Below are 14276 nucleotides of genomic sequence, written 5' to 3'. Positions count from 1 at the left end.
ATAATAATAATTGTATTCTAGCAAACTATGTAAAATATCCCTAGAACTATTTTGAGAAGTTAAGATAGCATTTCTCTTTAACATTTATGGAATAAAGATGTGGATCCTGCAGAAGAGCGATCCTTTTAGTAGTTAGAAATGGTATAGAAAAAAAAAATAGTTGTTTTGTATGGTTTGCTTACTAATCTGCCTAGGAACGTTAAAAGATAATACATTATAACAAAGGTAAACTAAGCAGCCCAAAAAGTCCCTTTCCACAGGTATAATTTTTAATTAAATATTTTGCTAAAGATATACTTTCAAGGTATAGCGAATAGGTAAGTGAATGTGAAAGAAGAAATTGCGGATAGAACAAGCAATGAGGTTGAGGCATTATGGGTGCAGTTGAATTTGGGGTTGAATAACACACAATAAATTATTGGAGTTTGCTTTGGGCCCCCCAGTGCTAAGGAAGAAATAGAGAATCAACTACTAGCACAGATAGAAAAATCAGCAAAAAGTGGAAGTGTTTTATTCATGGGAGATTTCAACTACCCTAACATTGACTGGAGTAATGGTACTACAGGAACAGCAAAAGGGAGGAAATGTGTGAAATTAGAAGATAATATTTAACATTTTTATAATGTTTATGAAGATTTTATGGTACAGTTTGTGAAGGCCCCAACTAGAAATGATACTCTGCTGGACCTAGTTCTTTCTAACAATGCAGAGCTTTTAACAAATGTGTATACAACTTTTTTCCACTTTTGGTTCTGTACATTACCACAATTAGTTTTAAATGAAACAACTCAGATGCAGTTGAACTGCAGACTTAAAGCTCACTCCTCCCTAGTCATTACCAGGTAACTACAGACTGGTTACTTTAACGTCCAAGAACCACATAGAGGAATTTCTGCTAGAAAATAATATTATAAGTGATAGCATGGCTTCAAGAAAGACCAACGTTGTCAAACAAATTTACTCTCTTTTTTATGAGGAAGTAAGTAAATAGGTAGACAGTGGAATAGCAGTTTATATAGTGTACTTGGACTTTGCTAAAGTGCAATTGCTATTTGCTATTTTACACCGTACCCCACAGACCATTAATATGCAAGTTAGGGTCAATAGGTTTAGAAAAGTCACTCTGTAAATGGATAGAAAACTGGCTTAAAGGCGGCATCCAGAGAGTAGTAATTAATTATTCATATTCTGAATGGTCTAAGGTTATTAGTGGTATGCCCCAGGGTTCAGTGTTGGGACCTTTACTATTTAACATCTTTATAAATGATATAGAGTTTGCATTAAAAGTACCATTTCTGTGTTTGCAGATGACACCAAACTATGTAATGGAATAAAGTCCATACAGGATGTCTATAATCTACAATCAGACCACGTTTTACTGTTTGATTGAGCAGCCAATGGCAAATGACATTTGATATAGATAAATGTAAAGTAATGCACTTGGGGGCTAACAACATGCATGCTTCATACTGCCTATGTGGAATACATTTGGGGGAGTCAGAAATGGAAAAGGACCGGGGGGTTCTAGTAGATCATAGACCTAATAACAGGATGCTATGCCACTGTCTCAGATCCCTGCAGGTCCAGGGGATGTGTGCTTCATTCAGTGTCACCCACCTTACACTCCTCTGCTACCAGCACCAGCTCTGCTAAGGCATCATCTGTGCAGCTCACTTCCTGGTCCTGGTCCTGTGACTTCTAGTCAGCTGCTCCACTACCTCAGAGGACTGGAGTGTTTCACAGATGTGCTCTCCCTGCTGGTGGAGATGTGAACATCACCAATCTCTAGTCTCCTGGACCCCCTCTGGTGGTAGAAAAGGATGCAGCAGGTCACATGGCTCCACTCATCACAAGCCTTGCCCTTGAAAGGAAGTGAAGGGCAACAGGAAGTTGCCTGAACAATGAGTTCCTTTAGCTCTGCTTCCAGGTTCCTGTTTGTTTATTTTCTTGCTCCTGATTCTTTGTGTACTGACCTCAGATTGACCCTCACTACTCCTGATCGCTGCCTGCCCTGACTACTGGCTTAACCTTGACAACTACTGATTGTTGCCTGCCCTGACCTTTGGCTTGCCTGACTACTCTCTGCTCCTCGCCCTGGTACCACGTCCTGTTTCTGCCTGTCAGCAGTCAGCTGCCTCGGCGTGCATGGGGCCGGCAACCTGGCAGTTGCCCGCAGAACAACATCCTCACCTCTAGAGGCTCTGGAGAAGACCAGGCAGCTGCTTGGTGACTACGTCCTGTGCACGTCTCTACCAACTGAGCTGGTGACATAGAGGGTCCACCGTCCTGCCCTGCAGTACCGTGACAGCCACATTGCAATATTTAAAGTTAGTAAAGTACTTTCTTGTATTAAAAGATGAATAGACTGCAGAGATGGAGACATAATGATGCCCCTGTACAAAGCACTGGTCAGACCTCACCAGGAATATACAGTCCAGGACATTGTAGAATTGGAGAATGGAGTTCAGAGAAGGGCAACTAAATGAAAAAAAGGAATGGAGGAGCTCAGTGATGAGGAGAGATTAGCTGAAGTGAATCTATTCTTCGTTGTATAGGGGGATATGATCACCCTGTATAAATATATAAATGGTCCAAATAGAAAACTCTCCTCCCAATTATTCACTTTGAGATCATTACAAAGAGCAAGAGGCCACTCTTTGTGTCTGGAGGAAAAGAAGGTTTAGCTCCGGAAGGGAAGGGAAAGGAAGGGATTCTTCACTGTAAGGTCTGTGAAAATGTGGAATCAGCTCCCTCAAGAAGTAGATTCAGCAACTACTATAGATTGCTTTAAGAAAAAGCTGGATGTTTTTCTAGAACCACAGAATATAACTGGGTATTAAGAATTATAAGTAAAGATACCAGAGACTGTTGATCCAGGGAACATCCGATTGCCTCATGGAATCAGGAAGGATTTCCGATTGCCTCATGGAATCAGGAAGGATTTTTTGTCCCCTGTTGAAGGAAATTGTACCAGGTTTTTTTTGCCTTCCTCTGGTTCAACTATGTCTTATAGAGTTTTATATCTGGGATATGTTTATTTCCCTAGTGGTTGAACTTGATGGACTTATGTCTTTTTTCTACCTAACCTACTATGTAACTATATAATCTGTCACTTTCATTCTTAGCTATCTTTGCTCCAATTATTCCCAAACTAACAGCAAACTAACAGTAACGGTAACAGTAAGTGAAATCTATTATTTTCAGTTATACATGAGTTCAGCTGAGCTAATTTACGTCTTTTTATAACTTTATAACTTTCAGTTCCATCACATAAGACACATACTCTGTCAATGTTTTTGCTTTGGATCTCACACAATCAGAATTCTTGTTTTCTTCTTATCATGTTAGGATTTAACTTCATACAATAGTACATACTGTGTAATTATTAGGTAACTAAAGAGCAGCGATCTTGGATAGTGGGAAAAATCTAACCACTCTTATAGTACTATATCTGAGGTGTTTCTCCTATTTTAAGAAGTTTACCAAAACAGTAAACTTCTCTGCATGAAAGTTCCAGCGAACTCTAATAAACCAGTCCGAAGTGGTTTCAAAATGTGCTAAAGGTTAAAAAAGTTCTGAAGTAATCCCTTTTTTTTAATTTATTTAAACAAATATTGTTTTAGAAAAGGTTTCCATCAATAAAAAAAAATCACTGTTAAGGAAGTATCAAGCACTATGACCATGTTTTTTTCTTTACAAGCATTGTTTTGTGAATTCAAAGAATAACAATAAAAGAAAGTAATGGACTATATGGGCCTGGTTTAATAAAGCTTTCCAAGAATGGAGAAGATTTATCTTCATGTTAACCTGGGTGATTCATCAAACTTGATATACTTGAAAGATATACTTTGTAAAGATACTCTGAAGAAGAAAAGTGTAAATTTTTAAAATAATAATTACAGCTTTAATAATGTCAAACAGCACATAAAAAAGTCCTTAAATGTTAGCAGTTTTTAGTGAATCTGAATTTTTAAATATATTCAGGTACATATATGCCAAATGTAGGTTACTTCCTGTACCTACACATTTCCCAGGTAATACACAGAAGTGGGGATTTCCATAACCTCACTGTAGTGTATGTTGATGCACATATAATATGAAAAAGTAATGTTCAAGTCTCCAGTCCAATAAGAGTGTGACATATGCATTGGGATACCAAACTAAGGCCAATGTAGAATTGGCATACCGTAACACCACAGCTCAAAATATTTAGGCCTGCAGACAACTTCACTAATATGAAGCATTGTTTCCTCTCTGGGACCAATTTCTACCAATATATCAGTGCTATTAATGGCCTATGACTGTAAACTTGTTGTTTATAAGTTCCTTACTACATTATTCAATGTTTTTACCTATTATACTATTTTACTCTAAAATTTGGAGTGAAAAACTGATTCTGTAGAACTTTTAAAGAATTCCATAAATGAAACACAATATAGAGATATGGGAAGCGACAAACATGAAATTTGAATTGTACTGGCTAATACACATCAATGTGTTTATGTTGTTACATATTTCAAATAAATTGTTATTATGGGGTTTTCTAATATTTGTTTTGTAAGCCATCTTTCCTGGGAGTTGGAGTTTCATTTTATGTCCCCAACAGAAACACAGAGTTTGTATTACTAAATGTTTATTGACTTAGGTGTATGAACATGGTGTTATTTATTATCTTAAACACTCTGTTTTATGCTGTAGATTTACCACGATTGCATACAAATATTGTAATTGTTAGTTTTAACGAGTTTTGGTTTAAATATATATATATGGGAAAGTTTGAGCTAATTAGCAGCCTGTAGGAAATCAAAACAGGAGAATAAAATAAGGACCTAAAAGCTCCACCTGGTGTCTGTGCAAAAATTAAATGCAATATTACAATATCACCAAATACCCCCTATAGCCAAGCTTATCAGAAGTCATTAAGTAGTATGCTAATTACATTTGATTTACAGATGACCACTGAAGGGACCATATACTGTACATTGCCCCTGTACCCATATATGTGTGCTCAATGATACCCTGTAATTTATTACACAAATTGCACACCCTTTAGAGGAGTAATATACTTTGACACAATTTATTGTTTTACTAGCTGGTTTATTGGTCATTATCACAGTTGTGTTGTTTTTTACTTTATGATTGTAAGCTACCCTTTTCTTCTTTTGTATATTGGTTATAATACATTTTTATTGAAAACTGCTATTAAAACAGATTTCCCATACATTTCTTTATATTGAAAGATGTAAAATGGAACATTTATTTTAGGTAAAGTACCAAAAATGTTTTTATTTACTGAAAATACAGAATAATGTATAAATCAGAAGCAATCTAACATAAAACCTATTATCGCAATACTGTACATGTTCTATAGTGAGCAAGTTATACATATTGTGTACATAGATGGAACCATGGTAATAGCATTTCTTACAGATTAAATAGTGGCATGTATTCCGAAGAAGAAAAAAGAGAAATACAGCAGGAACAGATGTTTCTAATTTACTTTAATTTTGATAAATGCTCAATGAGCAATTCTGAAATGCATTAGTGTTAATATTTCCAGGCTGTCAATTTAAGCATTCAAAAGGTGGAGCTACACTGCAAAATATTTTCTCAAACCCAGATTTACTTTGCTACCTTTACTGACCCGCAAAAATGTTTCCATAGTTACACTAATGGACTAAAGTAAAAATAAAAAAAAAACAAGTGACAAAAAAATTGAATATCAATTTTAGTTCTTCCATTGGGTTTTTAAGACAGTTTGAGCTGCATCAAAAGTATAGATGTGTTCATCAGCAGCTTTCTAAAGTAATAGCATGAATACAACTTTTAAGTTTCATCTCTAGCTTGGTACTTTTTTTAGCCATTCCTTAGTGAGATATATATGCATTCAATCTCATTCTGTATATATATACCATGTCAGTCTTTTGCTCACTGGCCAACCACTATACTCTCCCTAACGGAAGTGAATTGTTATTGTACCTCATGCCAAAAGTGTATATAATGCTAAAGCTTGATAGATTGTAAGCTCTTCGGGGCAGGGTTTAATGTACAGCGCTGCATATTATGTTGGCACTATATAATTGCTGTTTAATAAAAATAAAGTTTTAGTTTTAAGGGAATTTGAAAGGGTTAAAAGCCTCCTTGAGTTTTATTTGTATCCACTGGAAATTACCCTCATAATTGAAATAACCAAAATTTCATTAAATTGACCTGATTTGAAGCTGGGCAATCCTGGAATAGATTTCTTAAAAGTCATTTGCTGGCAAATGTTTTGAATCTTGAACCAGATCCATTTCAGGTTTGCTGGATTACCCATCTTCACTGATGAAAGTGTATCCTCTCCGGCTTTGCATGGAAGAATTCAAACCGATGTGGTGTATATATAATATATATATATATATATATATATATATATATATACACACCACATTAGGCTTAAGTCTGTTCCATCATGTGTGTGAGGGTCTCCTTAACATTACAAGTCTCTTAAGCTACGTACACACTTCCAATTATTATCGTTGGAAAACGAACGACGAACGATCCTGCACGATATCTACGAACGATCGTATAGCACCGATCCTGCACATAGAGATAACGACACGATCGTTCATAGATATTGTACACACAATAGATACGATCGTTTGAGCGATAGAGGAACTATGTGCAGGACAGGAAAGTGAACGAGCGTTCGTTCATTACGCATGCTCAGCTCATGGACGATCAACGAACGATCGTACACACGAACGATGTTCAACGATCGTCGCCCAATCCGATCCGCCGGTCCGGTCGTTCGTTTCCAACAACTTTCCTCGTTCGTCGGCGTCGTTGGTTACTTTTTTACGAACGATTTTTTGCCCAATCGATCGTTCGTCGTTCGATTGGAACGATAAAAATTGGAAGTGTGTACGCACCTTTATTCAGACATGTGGCCTTGGTGGCCAGGAAGGGCAGTGAGTAGGAGGGACCTTAAAAGAGGGGGCAGCAAATCCTAATGTTAAGGTCTTTTCCCCATCTTGTTTCCCATAAAAGGTGGGGGTTTGGGTTTTATATGAGGGGGCTTGTGATGGAATCAAGCAGACATGATTAGAGACCTAAATGAATACAATGCTCAAGCACAAAACATAATAACTAAAGATTAAAAAAATATTTAATTTATACTTTTGTTGCCTGGACTAAATGTGGAAGCTTAATTAGAAAATATTTAAATATATATGTTAAGAGAAAGAGAGGGGGACGGAGGGAGACTGCACTGACAATGACGGCTTTAAATTATAAATTATATGTAGAATTTACAAGGCAAATGGTTTCACTATATGTCTTTATTCCTATCTTCCTATGTGTATGGCAGCATATTTTTTATATTGTACTGTACTAAAGCTATGATTCCTCCATGTTCAGAGGTGTCTTTGCTCAACAGTTTGTCATTTCTAAGATGCAAATGCACTGCACCCCATTTTGCTTCATCAAGAAATTAGCAGGGAGTAATATAATAATGAGATAGCAGCATGTGGCTAACAGTGCCATTCCTCCTGATTAGTATCAAGTGACAAGAACGAAGCCTAGAAATCAGTTCTACTAGTTCACTGATATTAAAATATTTTTAGCGTGCTATTGCAATTTGTGATTTTACGTTAAAATTGATTCAACAGTGAAAGTTACTGCAATAGAAATGGCCAGAGACAATTTAATGCATTCTCTGAACAAATCCATGCCTATAGCCATTTTGCAAGCATAGCCCAAGCTTACCACTCTTTGAAACAACAACAAAAAAACAAATAGAAGTTAACAGGAGCAGGCAGATAATTTTGAGAAACTAAATTAACTTTTAAAACTTGAAAATGTGAAACATTTGAATGTCTCAAATTCTATATTTGTAGGGTAATTGCAAAGCTCCTGAATATTATATTGTCACATAATTACAGGGGGTATCTGGGGGACTTTTAGAATGTTACAGTGATTTTCCTACAAATTGATAGTAAAGTCGGGAACACATTTTGTTTTTATTTCTGGATGCCAGAAAAGAGAATGTAGACCCTCTTTCTTCCAGGCTATTGCAGGTCATCTGGAACAGGGCCAGCCAGGAGAGGGGAAAGAGTAACCGCCCCCCTCTTGTCCATATTGCCACAATGGTCAAGAGGCCCTAATTTCCGCAATGTGACACTAATGTTGTGGGGTGGTGAGGCTTCACATTTTTTGCCCCCACCATTTCCAGCTAGTATCCAAAGGACCTGGTATAGCCTGAAATTGAAACTTATTTGCTTTCTGCCCCTGTTTCCTGGAGAGCCAGATAATATTCCTGAGGAAGGGCCTGGTTTTAAATACGCATTTAAAAAAAAATTTCCATAGTTTCCATAGGTCCACCTGATCCCCTTAGCAACTTTGGCGATATTACTGTGTAGAGGAACTTTGCAGTTAACCAATGTAGACTTCAACATCTTTTAGCCTTAAAATTGAAATGATCAAAGTTGACATTTCAACCATAAACTCAAACTTTATGGCCAAAAATGCCATTTTTTATCCATCAAGATCCCTCTCTCTTTTTTATCCATCAGGATTCCCCTGAAGGCATTGTACACAGTAAAACTTTCTGCTCAGATTCAATACTGTTATTTATCCTTGTACAGGATGTTTTAAAACCTTCATCAAAGGTTTTGCTGGACAGACCACCCAGGAAAAATGTGCATAAATTAGCAAAAACATTAATATGAGGTAATATAGCTTTGGACTGCCCTGCCTCTGGGACCCCAACAGGTTGCATCCTATGTTGGGGTTGGCAATGACTGTATACATGGCTGCTCTTTCTCATGGTTAGTGCAAGTCGTTTCAGTGCTTGAATTTATTAAATTGCTGAAATTCCTTTTGGAAATGCTTTTTTTATAAACTGCATAATAAAACACTATTCTGGTGCTACATCAATATATTGGTATTTACTAGAATTATATATTGGATGGAATGGGAGAATATCCTAATGTTTAATAACACCTAAATTTATTTTTTTCTGCTTTTATTGGTGTACAAAGGATAACCTAACCATAATCTACATGATTTGATCTCTCACTTGGTATAACAGTAGATCGAAAGACAGGTATATTAAATTTTTCAGTATGCATATTTATGCCGTGGAGAGGAATTGGGTATCCAACATTAGGCACTGCAAGCTAAACATTATTGTTTTGTTTTTTGTTTTTTTTACACAACACTGCTTTAATGGCAATGAGTTTTTGACATAATCAAACTAAAGCTGCGTACACACTGCCAATTTTTGTCGTTTGAAAGGATCTTTCACGATCCTTTCCAACGACAAGGGAGTGCACGATGCATGAACGGTGCTGTTATATATATATATATATATATATATATATATATATATATAATTGGTGTTTGGTACAACTTTAAAGAACATCATCTACATACCTTTCATTTGCCTGCAATTTAGTGCCTTCAGTGCAACCAGGCCCATGTTCTTGTGTGGCCCAACCTTTGCTCTTTACCATAAAATGTTTAGTCTTATATAGCGGGGATCATTTATGACCAGTATGCATCTCATTTAACACCAGACAAAAATTTTGATTTTTGCTTATTCAATCAATATGTTCATGGGGAAAATTGAACTAAAAAGGATTATCAAGGTTTTAAAAGCATTTAAAATGGAAATGCAAAATAAGTGTTTGATTTCTTCAGGGGATTTGTTTTTAAAAAGTATTTTAAATTATGTCTTTCTGTAAAAACAACATCAAAGACAAGCTTGCATTGTGACCCTTATGGATTCAACATTTTGCCAGATAAACACTGCTATTTTTTTATAAGCTTTGAGTTTGTTGAAACATTTTTCATTTTTAACTGTTATGTCACCAGTCATTATTTTCCCCTGTACTATTTACAGGTGTAGTTAAGTTATATGGTGCTCTTACTAGACAAATACAATTAAATTACACATATGTATATTTGTATATAACATTTTTTTTACAAATATTGAAAAGATTTGAGTGTAATAACTGATTACTACGTAGGCAAATGTTGTTAAAACTAGCCCCTGATTGCACCCTAGTCAAAATAGACTTTAAAAAAAAACACTTTCTACCTTTTATAAATTCATTCCATGCATGCACTCTAACATGACTTTCCTAAAAAGCAGTCCATAGAATACCCTCAAAAATAGAATACCCCTAGCAACCAATAGGTGAATAGTGCAATAACCAAATGTGGAAGGTAAATTACATTGGTTGACAATAACAGTTCAATTAGGAATAATTTATATTATTATGAAATAATAATGAGATGTTGACATCTCCAAATATCCAACAACTCATGTTCTTTTAGGAGATTACGAAAATCTTGAGATCTTCTTCTATTTTGAGTGTTGGAGTCCAAAGCAGAGTAAGGAATCGCATTGAAATCACCTCCTACAAGTAGTGTTCCTTGTTTAACCTTGTTGACCAGTTTAAAGAGCTTCCTCAAAAAGGAGTGTTGGTTATAATTAAGAGCATATAAATTCACCAAAGTAAAGGTTTCTGTATTGATTTTACAAATCAAAATAAGGAATCTACCATCTTCTCCAGCAATATGGTGAAGATATTGATAAGAAACAGTATCTCTAATCGCCGTCATCACTCCACATTTCTTTTTAGGGATATTAGCCATATACATATGGGAGAAGCCCTTCAAATTCCACCTGGGTAGGTGTAGGCTATGTAGATGGGTTTCTTGAAGAAAATCAATATCTGCTTTCAAAATTTGTAGTTCTTTAGATAATACATTTCTTTTAAATGGGCTGTTAAGACCACGGACATTCAAAGAGACAAAGTGTGTCATCTCTCTACTTGAGATATCAAGATTGGGTAGATCATTTCGACTACTAATTGAGAATTGGAGACTATCGGATATGTTCCAACGACAAAAAAATAACTGGCTGGCTGGTGTAACAAAAATACAAACAGAAAAAAGGAAAAAAAAATTTAAGAAAAAAAGAATATCCCTCTGGTTAGTAACCAGATACATCGGGCAACAAAAAGACATTCGGCTGAATAGAAACACATATTATGTGTTAGTGAGGGCTAGGTAGCAAAGGGTAGTCCTTCCATCTTAACTCAGGTCCACACCTGGGACACTTTTCTCGGGGATACTGGTGATTGGTGTCCAGATGCAGGTTTATCTAGATTCCATCCTTGAAGAAGTTGTCGGCCCATTTCTTCTGAGAAAACTGCATGGGTCACACCTTTATAGGCAATAAGAAGTTTAGTTGGATATCCCCAACGATACCCAATCTGGTTATCACGTAAAATTTTTGTAATAGGTGCTAGCTTCCTCCGATTTTGGATCGTCTGGGCAGATAAATCAGTGAATAATTGGATGTGACAGAATTGATCTGGTAGAGAAGGTGTTCTTCTAGCCGCCGCCATAACTTTTTCTTTGGTATGGAAAAAATGCATAAGTATCAGCACATCTCTTGGGGTTTCAGTAGGGAGAAACGCAGGCTTAGGAATTCTATGGGCCCGATCAATTGTGAGTTCTAAATCTGTAGCTGATGGGACTAATGCATGGCACAGTTGTTTAGCAAAAGTTCCTAAATCACTTAGAGGCACAGATTCTGGAATCCCTCTAAGTTTGATGTTATTGCGTCGGGAGCGATCCTCCAAATCGGCCACTTTAGATTTAAGCCAATCTATCTCCGAAGTATGCTCACGGTGGGCGTCAATCAGGTCATTGTGCGCTTGAGAAAATTCCCCCATTTTAGATTCCATGTTGAAGCCTTTTCCCAAAATTCGCAATTGAGACAGTAAGTTTACCCAACATAGAATTTAGATCTTGTTGTATAGAATGTCGCAGGGACAGGAGCATCTCTTTCAAAGTTGCCGGAGAAAGCACAGCATCTCCCACTTGAAAACGTGCCAAATCTATTTCTACAGACGGGCCTAATAGTAAGGGTTCAACCTCTGTCTTACTGCGTGCTCCGAGATATGTTGTGTCTTGTCTTGCGACAAGGGAGATGGTGGGTTTGGTGATGTAGTAAGGGAGGAATCTTCCGCGCTGCCCGTAGATCTTGCTCTACGATCAAATATCGGAGAAGTGTCCCCTATTGATTGTGCTGGGGAAACAGCCGAAGGTGGAGTCCCGTCGCCATCTTGTTGCTGACGGGATTGTTGCGGCCTAAAAGAGTAAGAGAGTTTCTGAGGCTCCGTCTTCCCTTTCTTGCGTCTCGTCATGGCAGCCAGAGTTAGTGTAAAACCATATCACCGATAATTCCCTTGAAGGACCACAGTCGCTGCAGAAACAGTCGCTAAAGCCCAGACTCACACAGAGCTCTCTCAACACACAGCCATCTTAAGAGCCGGCCGGACACGCCCCCCGGCCAGCAGTATTTTTAATTAATTTATATAACACTAATATATATATACATACATTACATTTTCTGTAATGGTAAAAAAAAGTTTTGATGCTTACCATTAGATGCACCTCTTTTTCATTGTTCCTTATGTTAGGCTAAAAAGAAAAAAATACCATTACCAACAAACATAATGGGGCCTGCAAAGACAAAGCCAGCATGGAAGTAGACACCTAGAGGTGGTTGTTTTTTTTTTAAATCACCTTACAAGATGTTGGGTCACCTTACAAGATGTTCTTTATTGGTTATGAGATAAGTTTGTTTTAGACTAAAGTTATGTACACATGTCCAACGGTTCTCAATTGATTATCGGCTCAAGGCCAATATCGGGTGAGAATCTAGCATGAGTACAGCGCCAGTTGTCGATCGTCCGAACGACCATCCTGGGGGATCCAAGGATGATGGACAACTAACGATCCTAATGCAAGGGAAGGGGGAGTGCCACCCTGTCGTTCTCCCCCTCCTCTCTGCATAGAGCAGAACGGTGCTGTATGAACAGCACTCGTTCATGCATCGGGCAGTGCTAGTCGTTGGAAAAGATTGTGAAATATCCTTTCCAATGACTATACTTGCAAGTGTGTTTGCGGCTTTGGAATTAAATTTAGAGTTAGAGCCACATTTATTGTGAAATGTTAGGTTTTAAGTTGTAGATAGGGATTATGTGTACATACAGTACTGGATCAGTTTTTGCAACTACTAGGTGTTACTGTACAGAATAATGTTAAATGTTAGAAAGATGTTATGAATTAGGAATTTAGGCAACTTGTACACTTATCTTCACAACTGCCCTACTAAAGCAAAAAGAACCTCCTTCGTGGGGTTTGATTTATTAAAGCTCTCCAAGGCCGGAGAGGATACATTTTTATCAGTGATGCTGGGTGATCCATCAAACCTGGAATGGATTTCTTAAAATTAAAATTTGCTATTTGCTTGCAAATATTTTAAATCCTGGACCAGATCCATTCCAGCTTTACTGATGAAAGTGTATCTGGAGAGCCTTGAATTGCTTTAATAAACCAGGCCCATGGTCTTTTGCACAAAACAACTATAGTAAATGCATGCCAGTACTGAAATTATTATAGATAATATAAATATAATGTAAAAAAAAAAAGTTATAGTATATCTTGCTTTTGAGTAAATCAGTCCTTCTTTAGAGACATACTGGTAAAGCTATGAAATGTTTAGAAGACAGAAGTTGCAATGAAGGTCGGTAAAATAAACTGTGAAGTGTCAGGCTCAGTGAATTTATGGGAGTTTAATTGGAAGTGCATAACATCATATTGCAGCTACAGACTGAATCCTATTAAGTTTAGAAAATTCAATATCTCATCTGAATGGTTTTTAATTGATCTGTACACATATTGTGATTGCAGCCTAATATCTCAAATGTTTTCTCTACACTCTTCAACATTTTATCTAGTCAGATTTTTCCATTATATTACTTTTTTCCACTAGTATAATTAAAGAAATCAGACAACAAATGGTTGTGTTTTGAAATAGCTTTTGCCTTCAATGTTTATGACAAAATCAAGTTTAAAAACAACAGCAAACATATAATGAACTATTATTCACTTTATATACTGTGTATAAAGGAGGTTTAATAATAAAACTACAGCCAGTGAAGTGATACAATAAATGTACCGTATTTTTCGGACCATAAGACGCTCCGGACTATAAGACGCACCAGGTTTTCCGCACAAGGGAAAACAAGAAAACAAAAAATTGATTTGATTTCCCCTGAGATCCAGCGTGCCAAGGCGGCGCCGATCGGCATTCATCAAATCAATCGGCGCCGCCTTCGTGGGCGGGCACAAGTGCCGCACGCTGGGACACAGGGGAACACAGAGGAGGAACACAGACACTGGCTGCTGTCAGCCTCTGTCTGTTTTCCTCC

General features: G+C 37.0%; 1 protein-coding gene across 1 annotated transcript in view; it reads right to left on the bottom strand.

Annotated features, from left to right (window-relative positions):
• Positions 1 to 14276, bottom strand: part of LOC140323815 (dynein axonemal heavy chain 3-like) — a 333376-nt gene that overhangs the window by 246193 nt on the left and 72907 nt on the right. The window contains exon 15 of the mRNA XM_072401190.1: positions 12442 to 12480. Coding sequence (XP_072257291.1) covers positions 12442 to 12480 — 39 coding nt within the window. The remainder of the gene's footprint in view (positions 1 to 12441; positions 12481 to 14276) is intronic.

The sequence above is a fragment of the Pyxicephalus adspersus genome, chromosome 2 (assembly GCF_032062135.1).
Source record: "Pyxicephalus adspersus chromosome 2, UCB_Pads_2.0, whole genome shotgun sequence".
In the NCBI taxonomy this organism is placed as follows: Eukaryota; Metazoa; Chordata; class Amphibia; order Anura; family Pyxicephalidae; genus Pyxicephalus; species Pyxicephalus adspersus.
The sequence above is the reverse complement of the archived record's forward strand: the minus strand, read 5'-3'. Positions and strand labels throughout refer to the sequence as shown.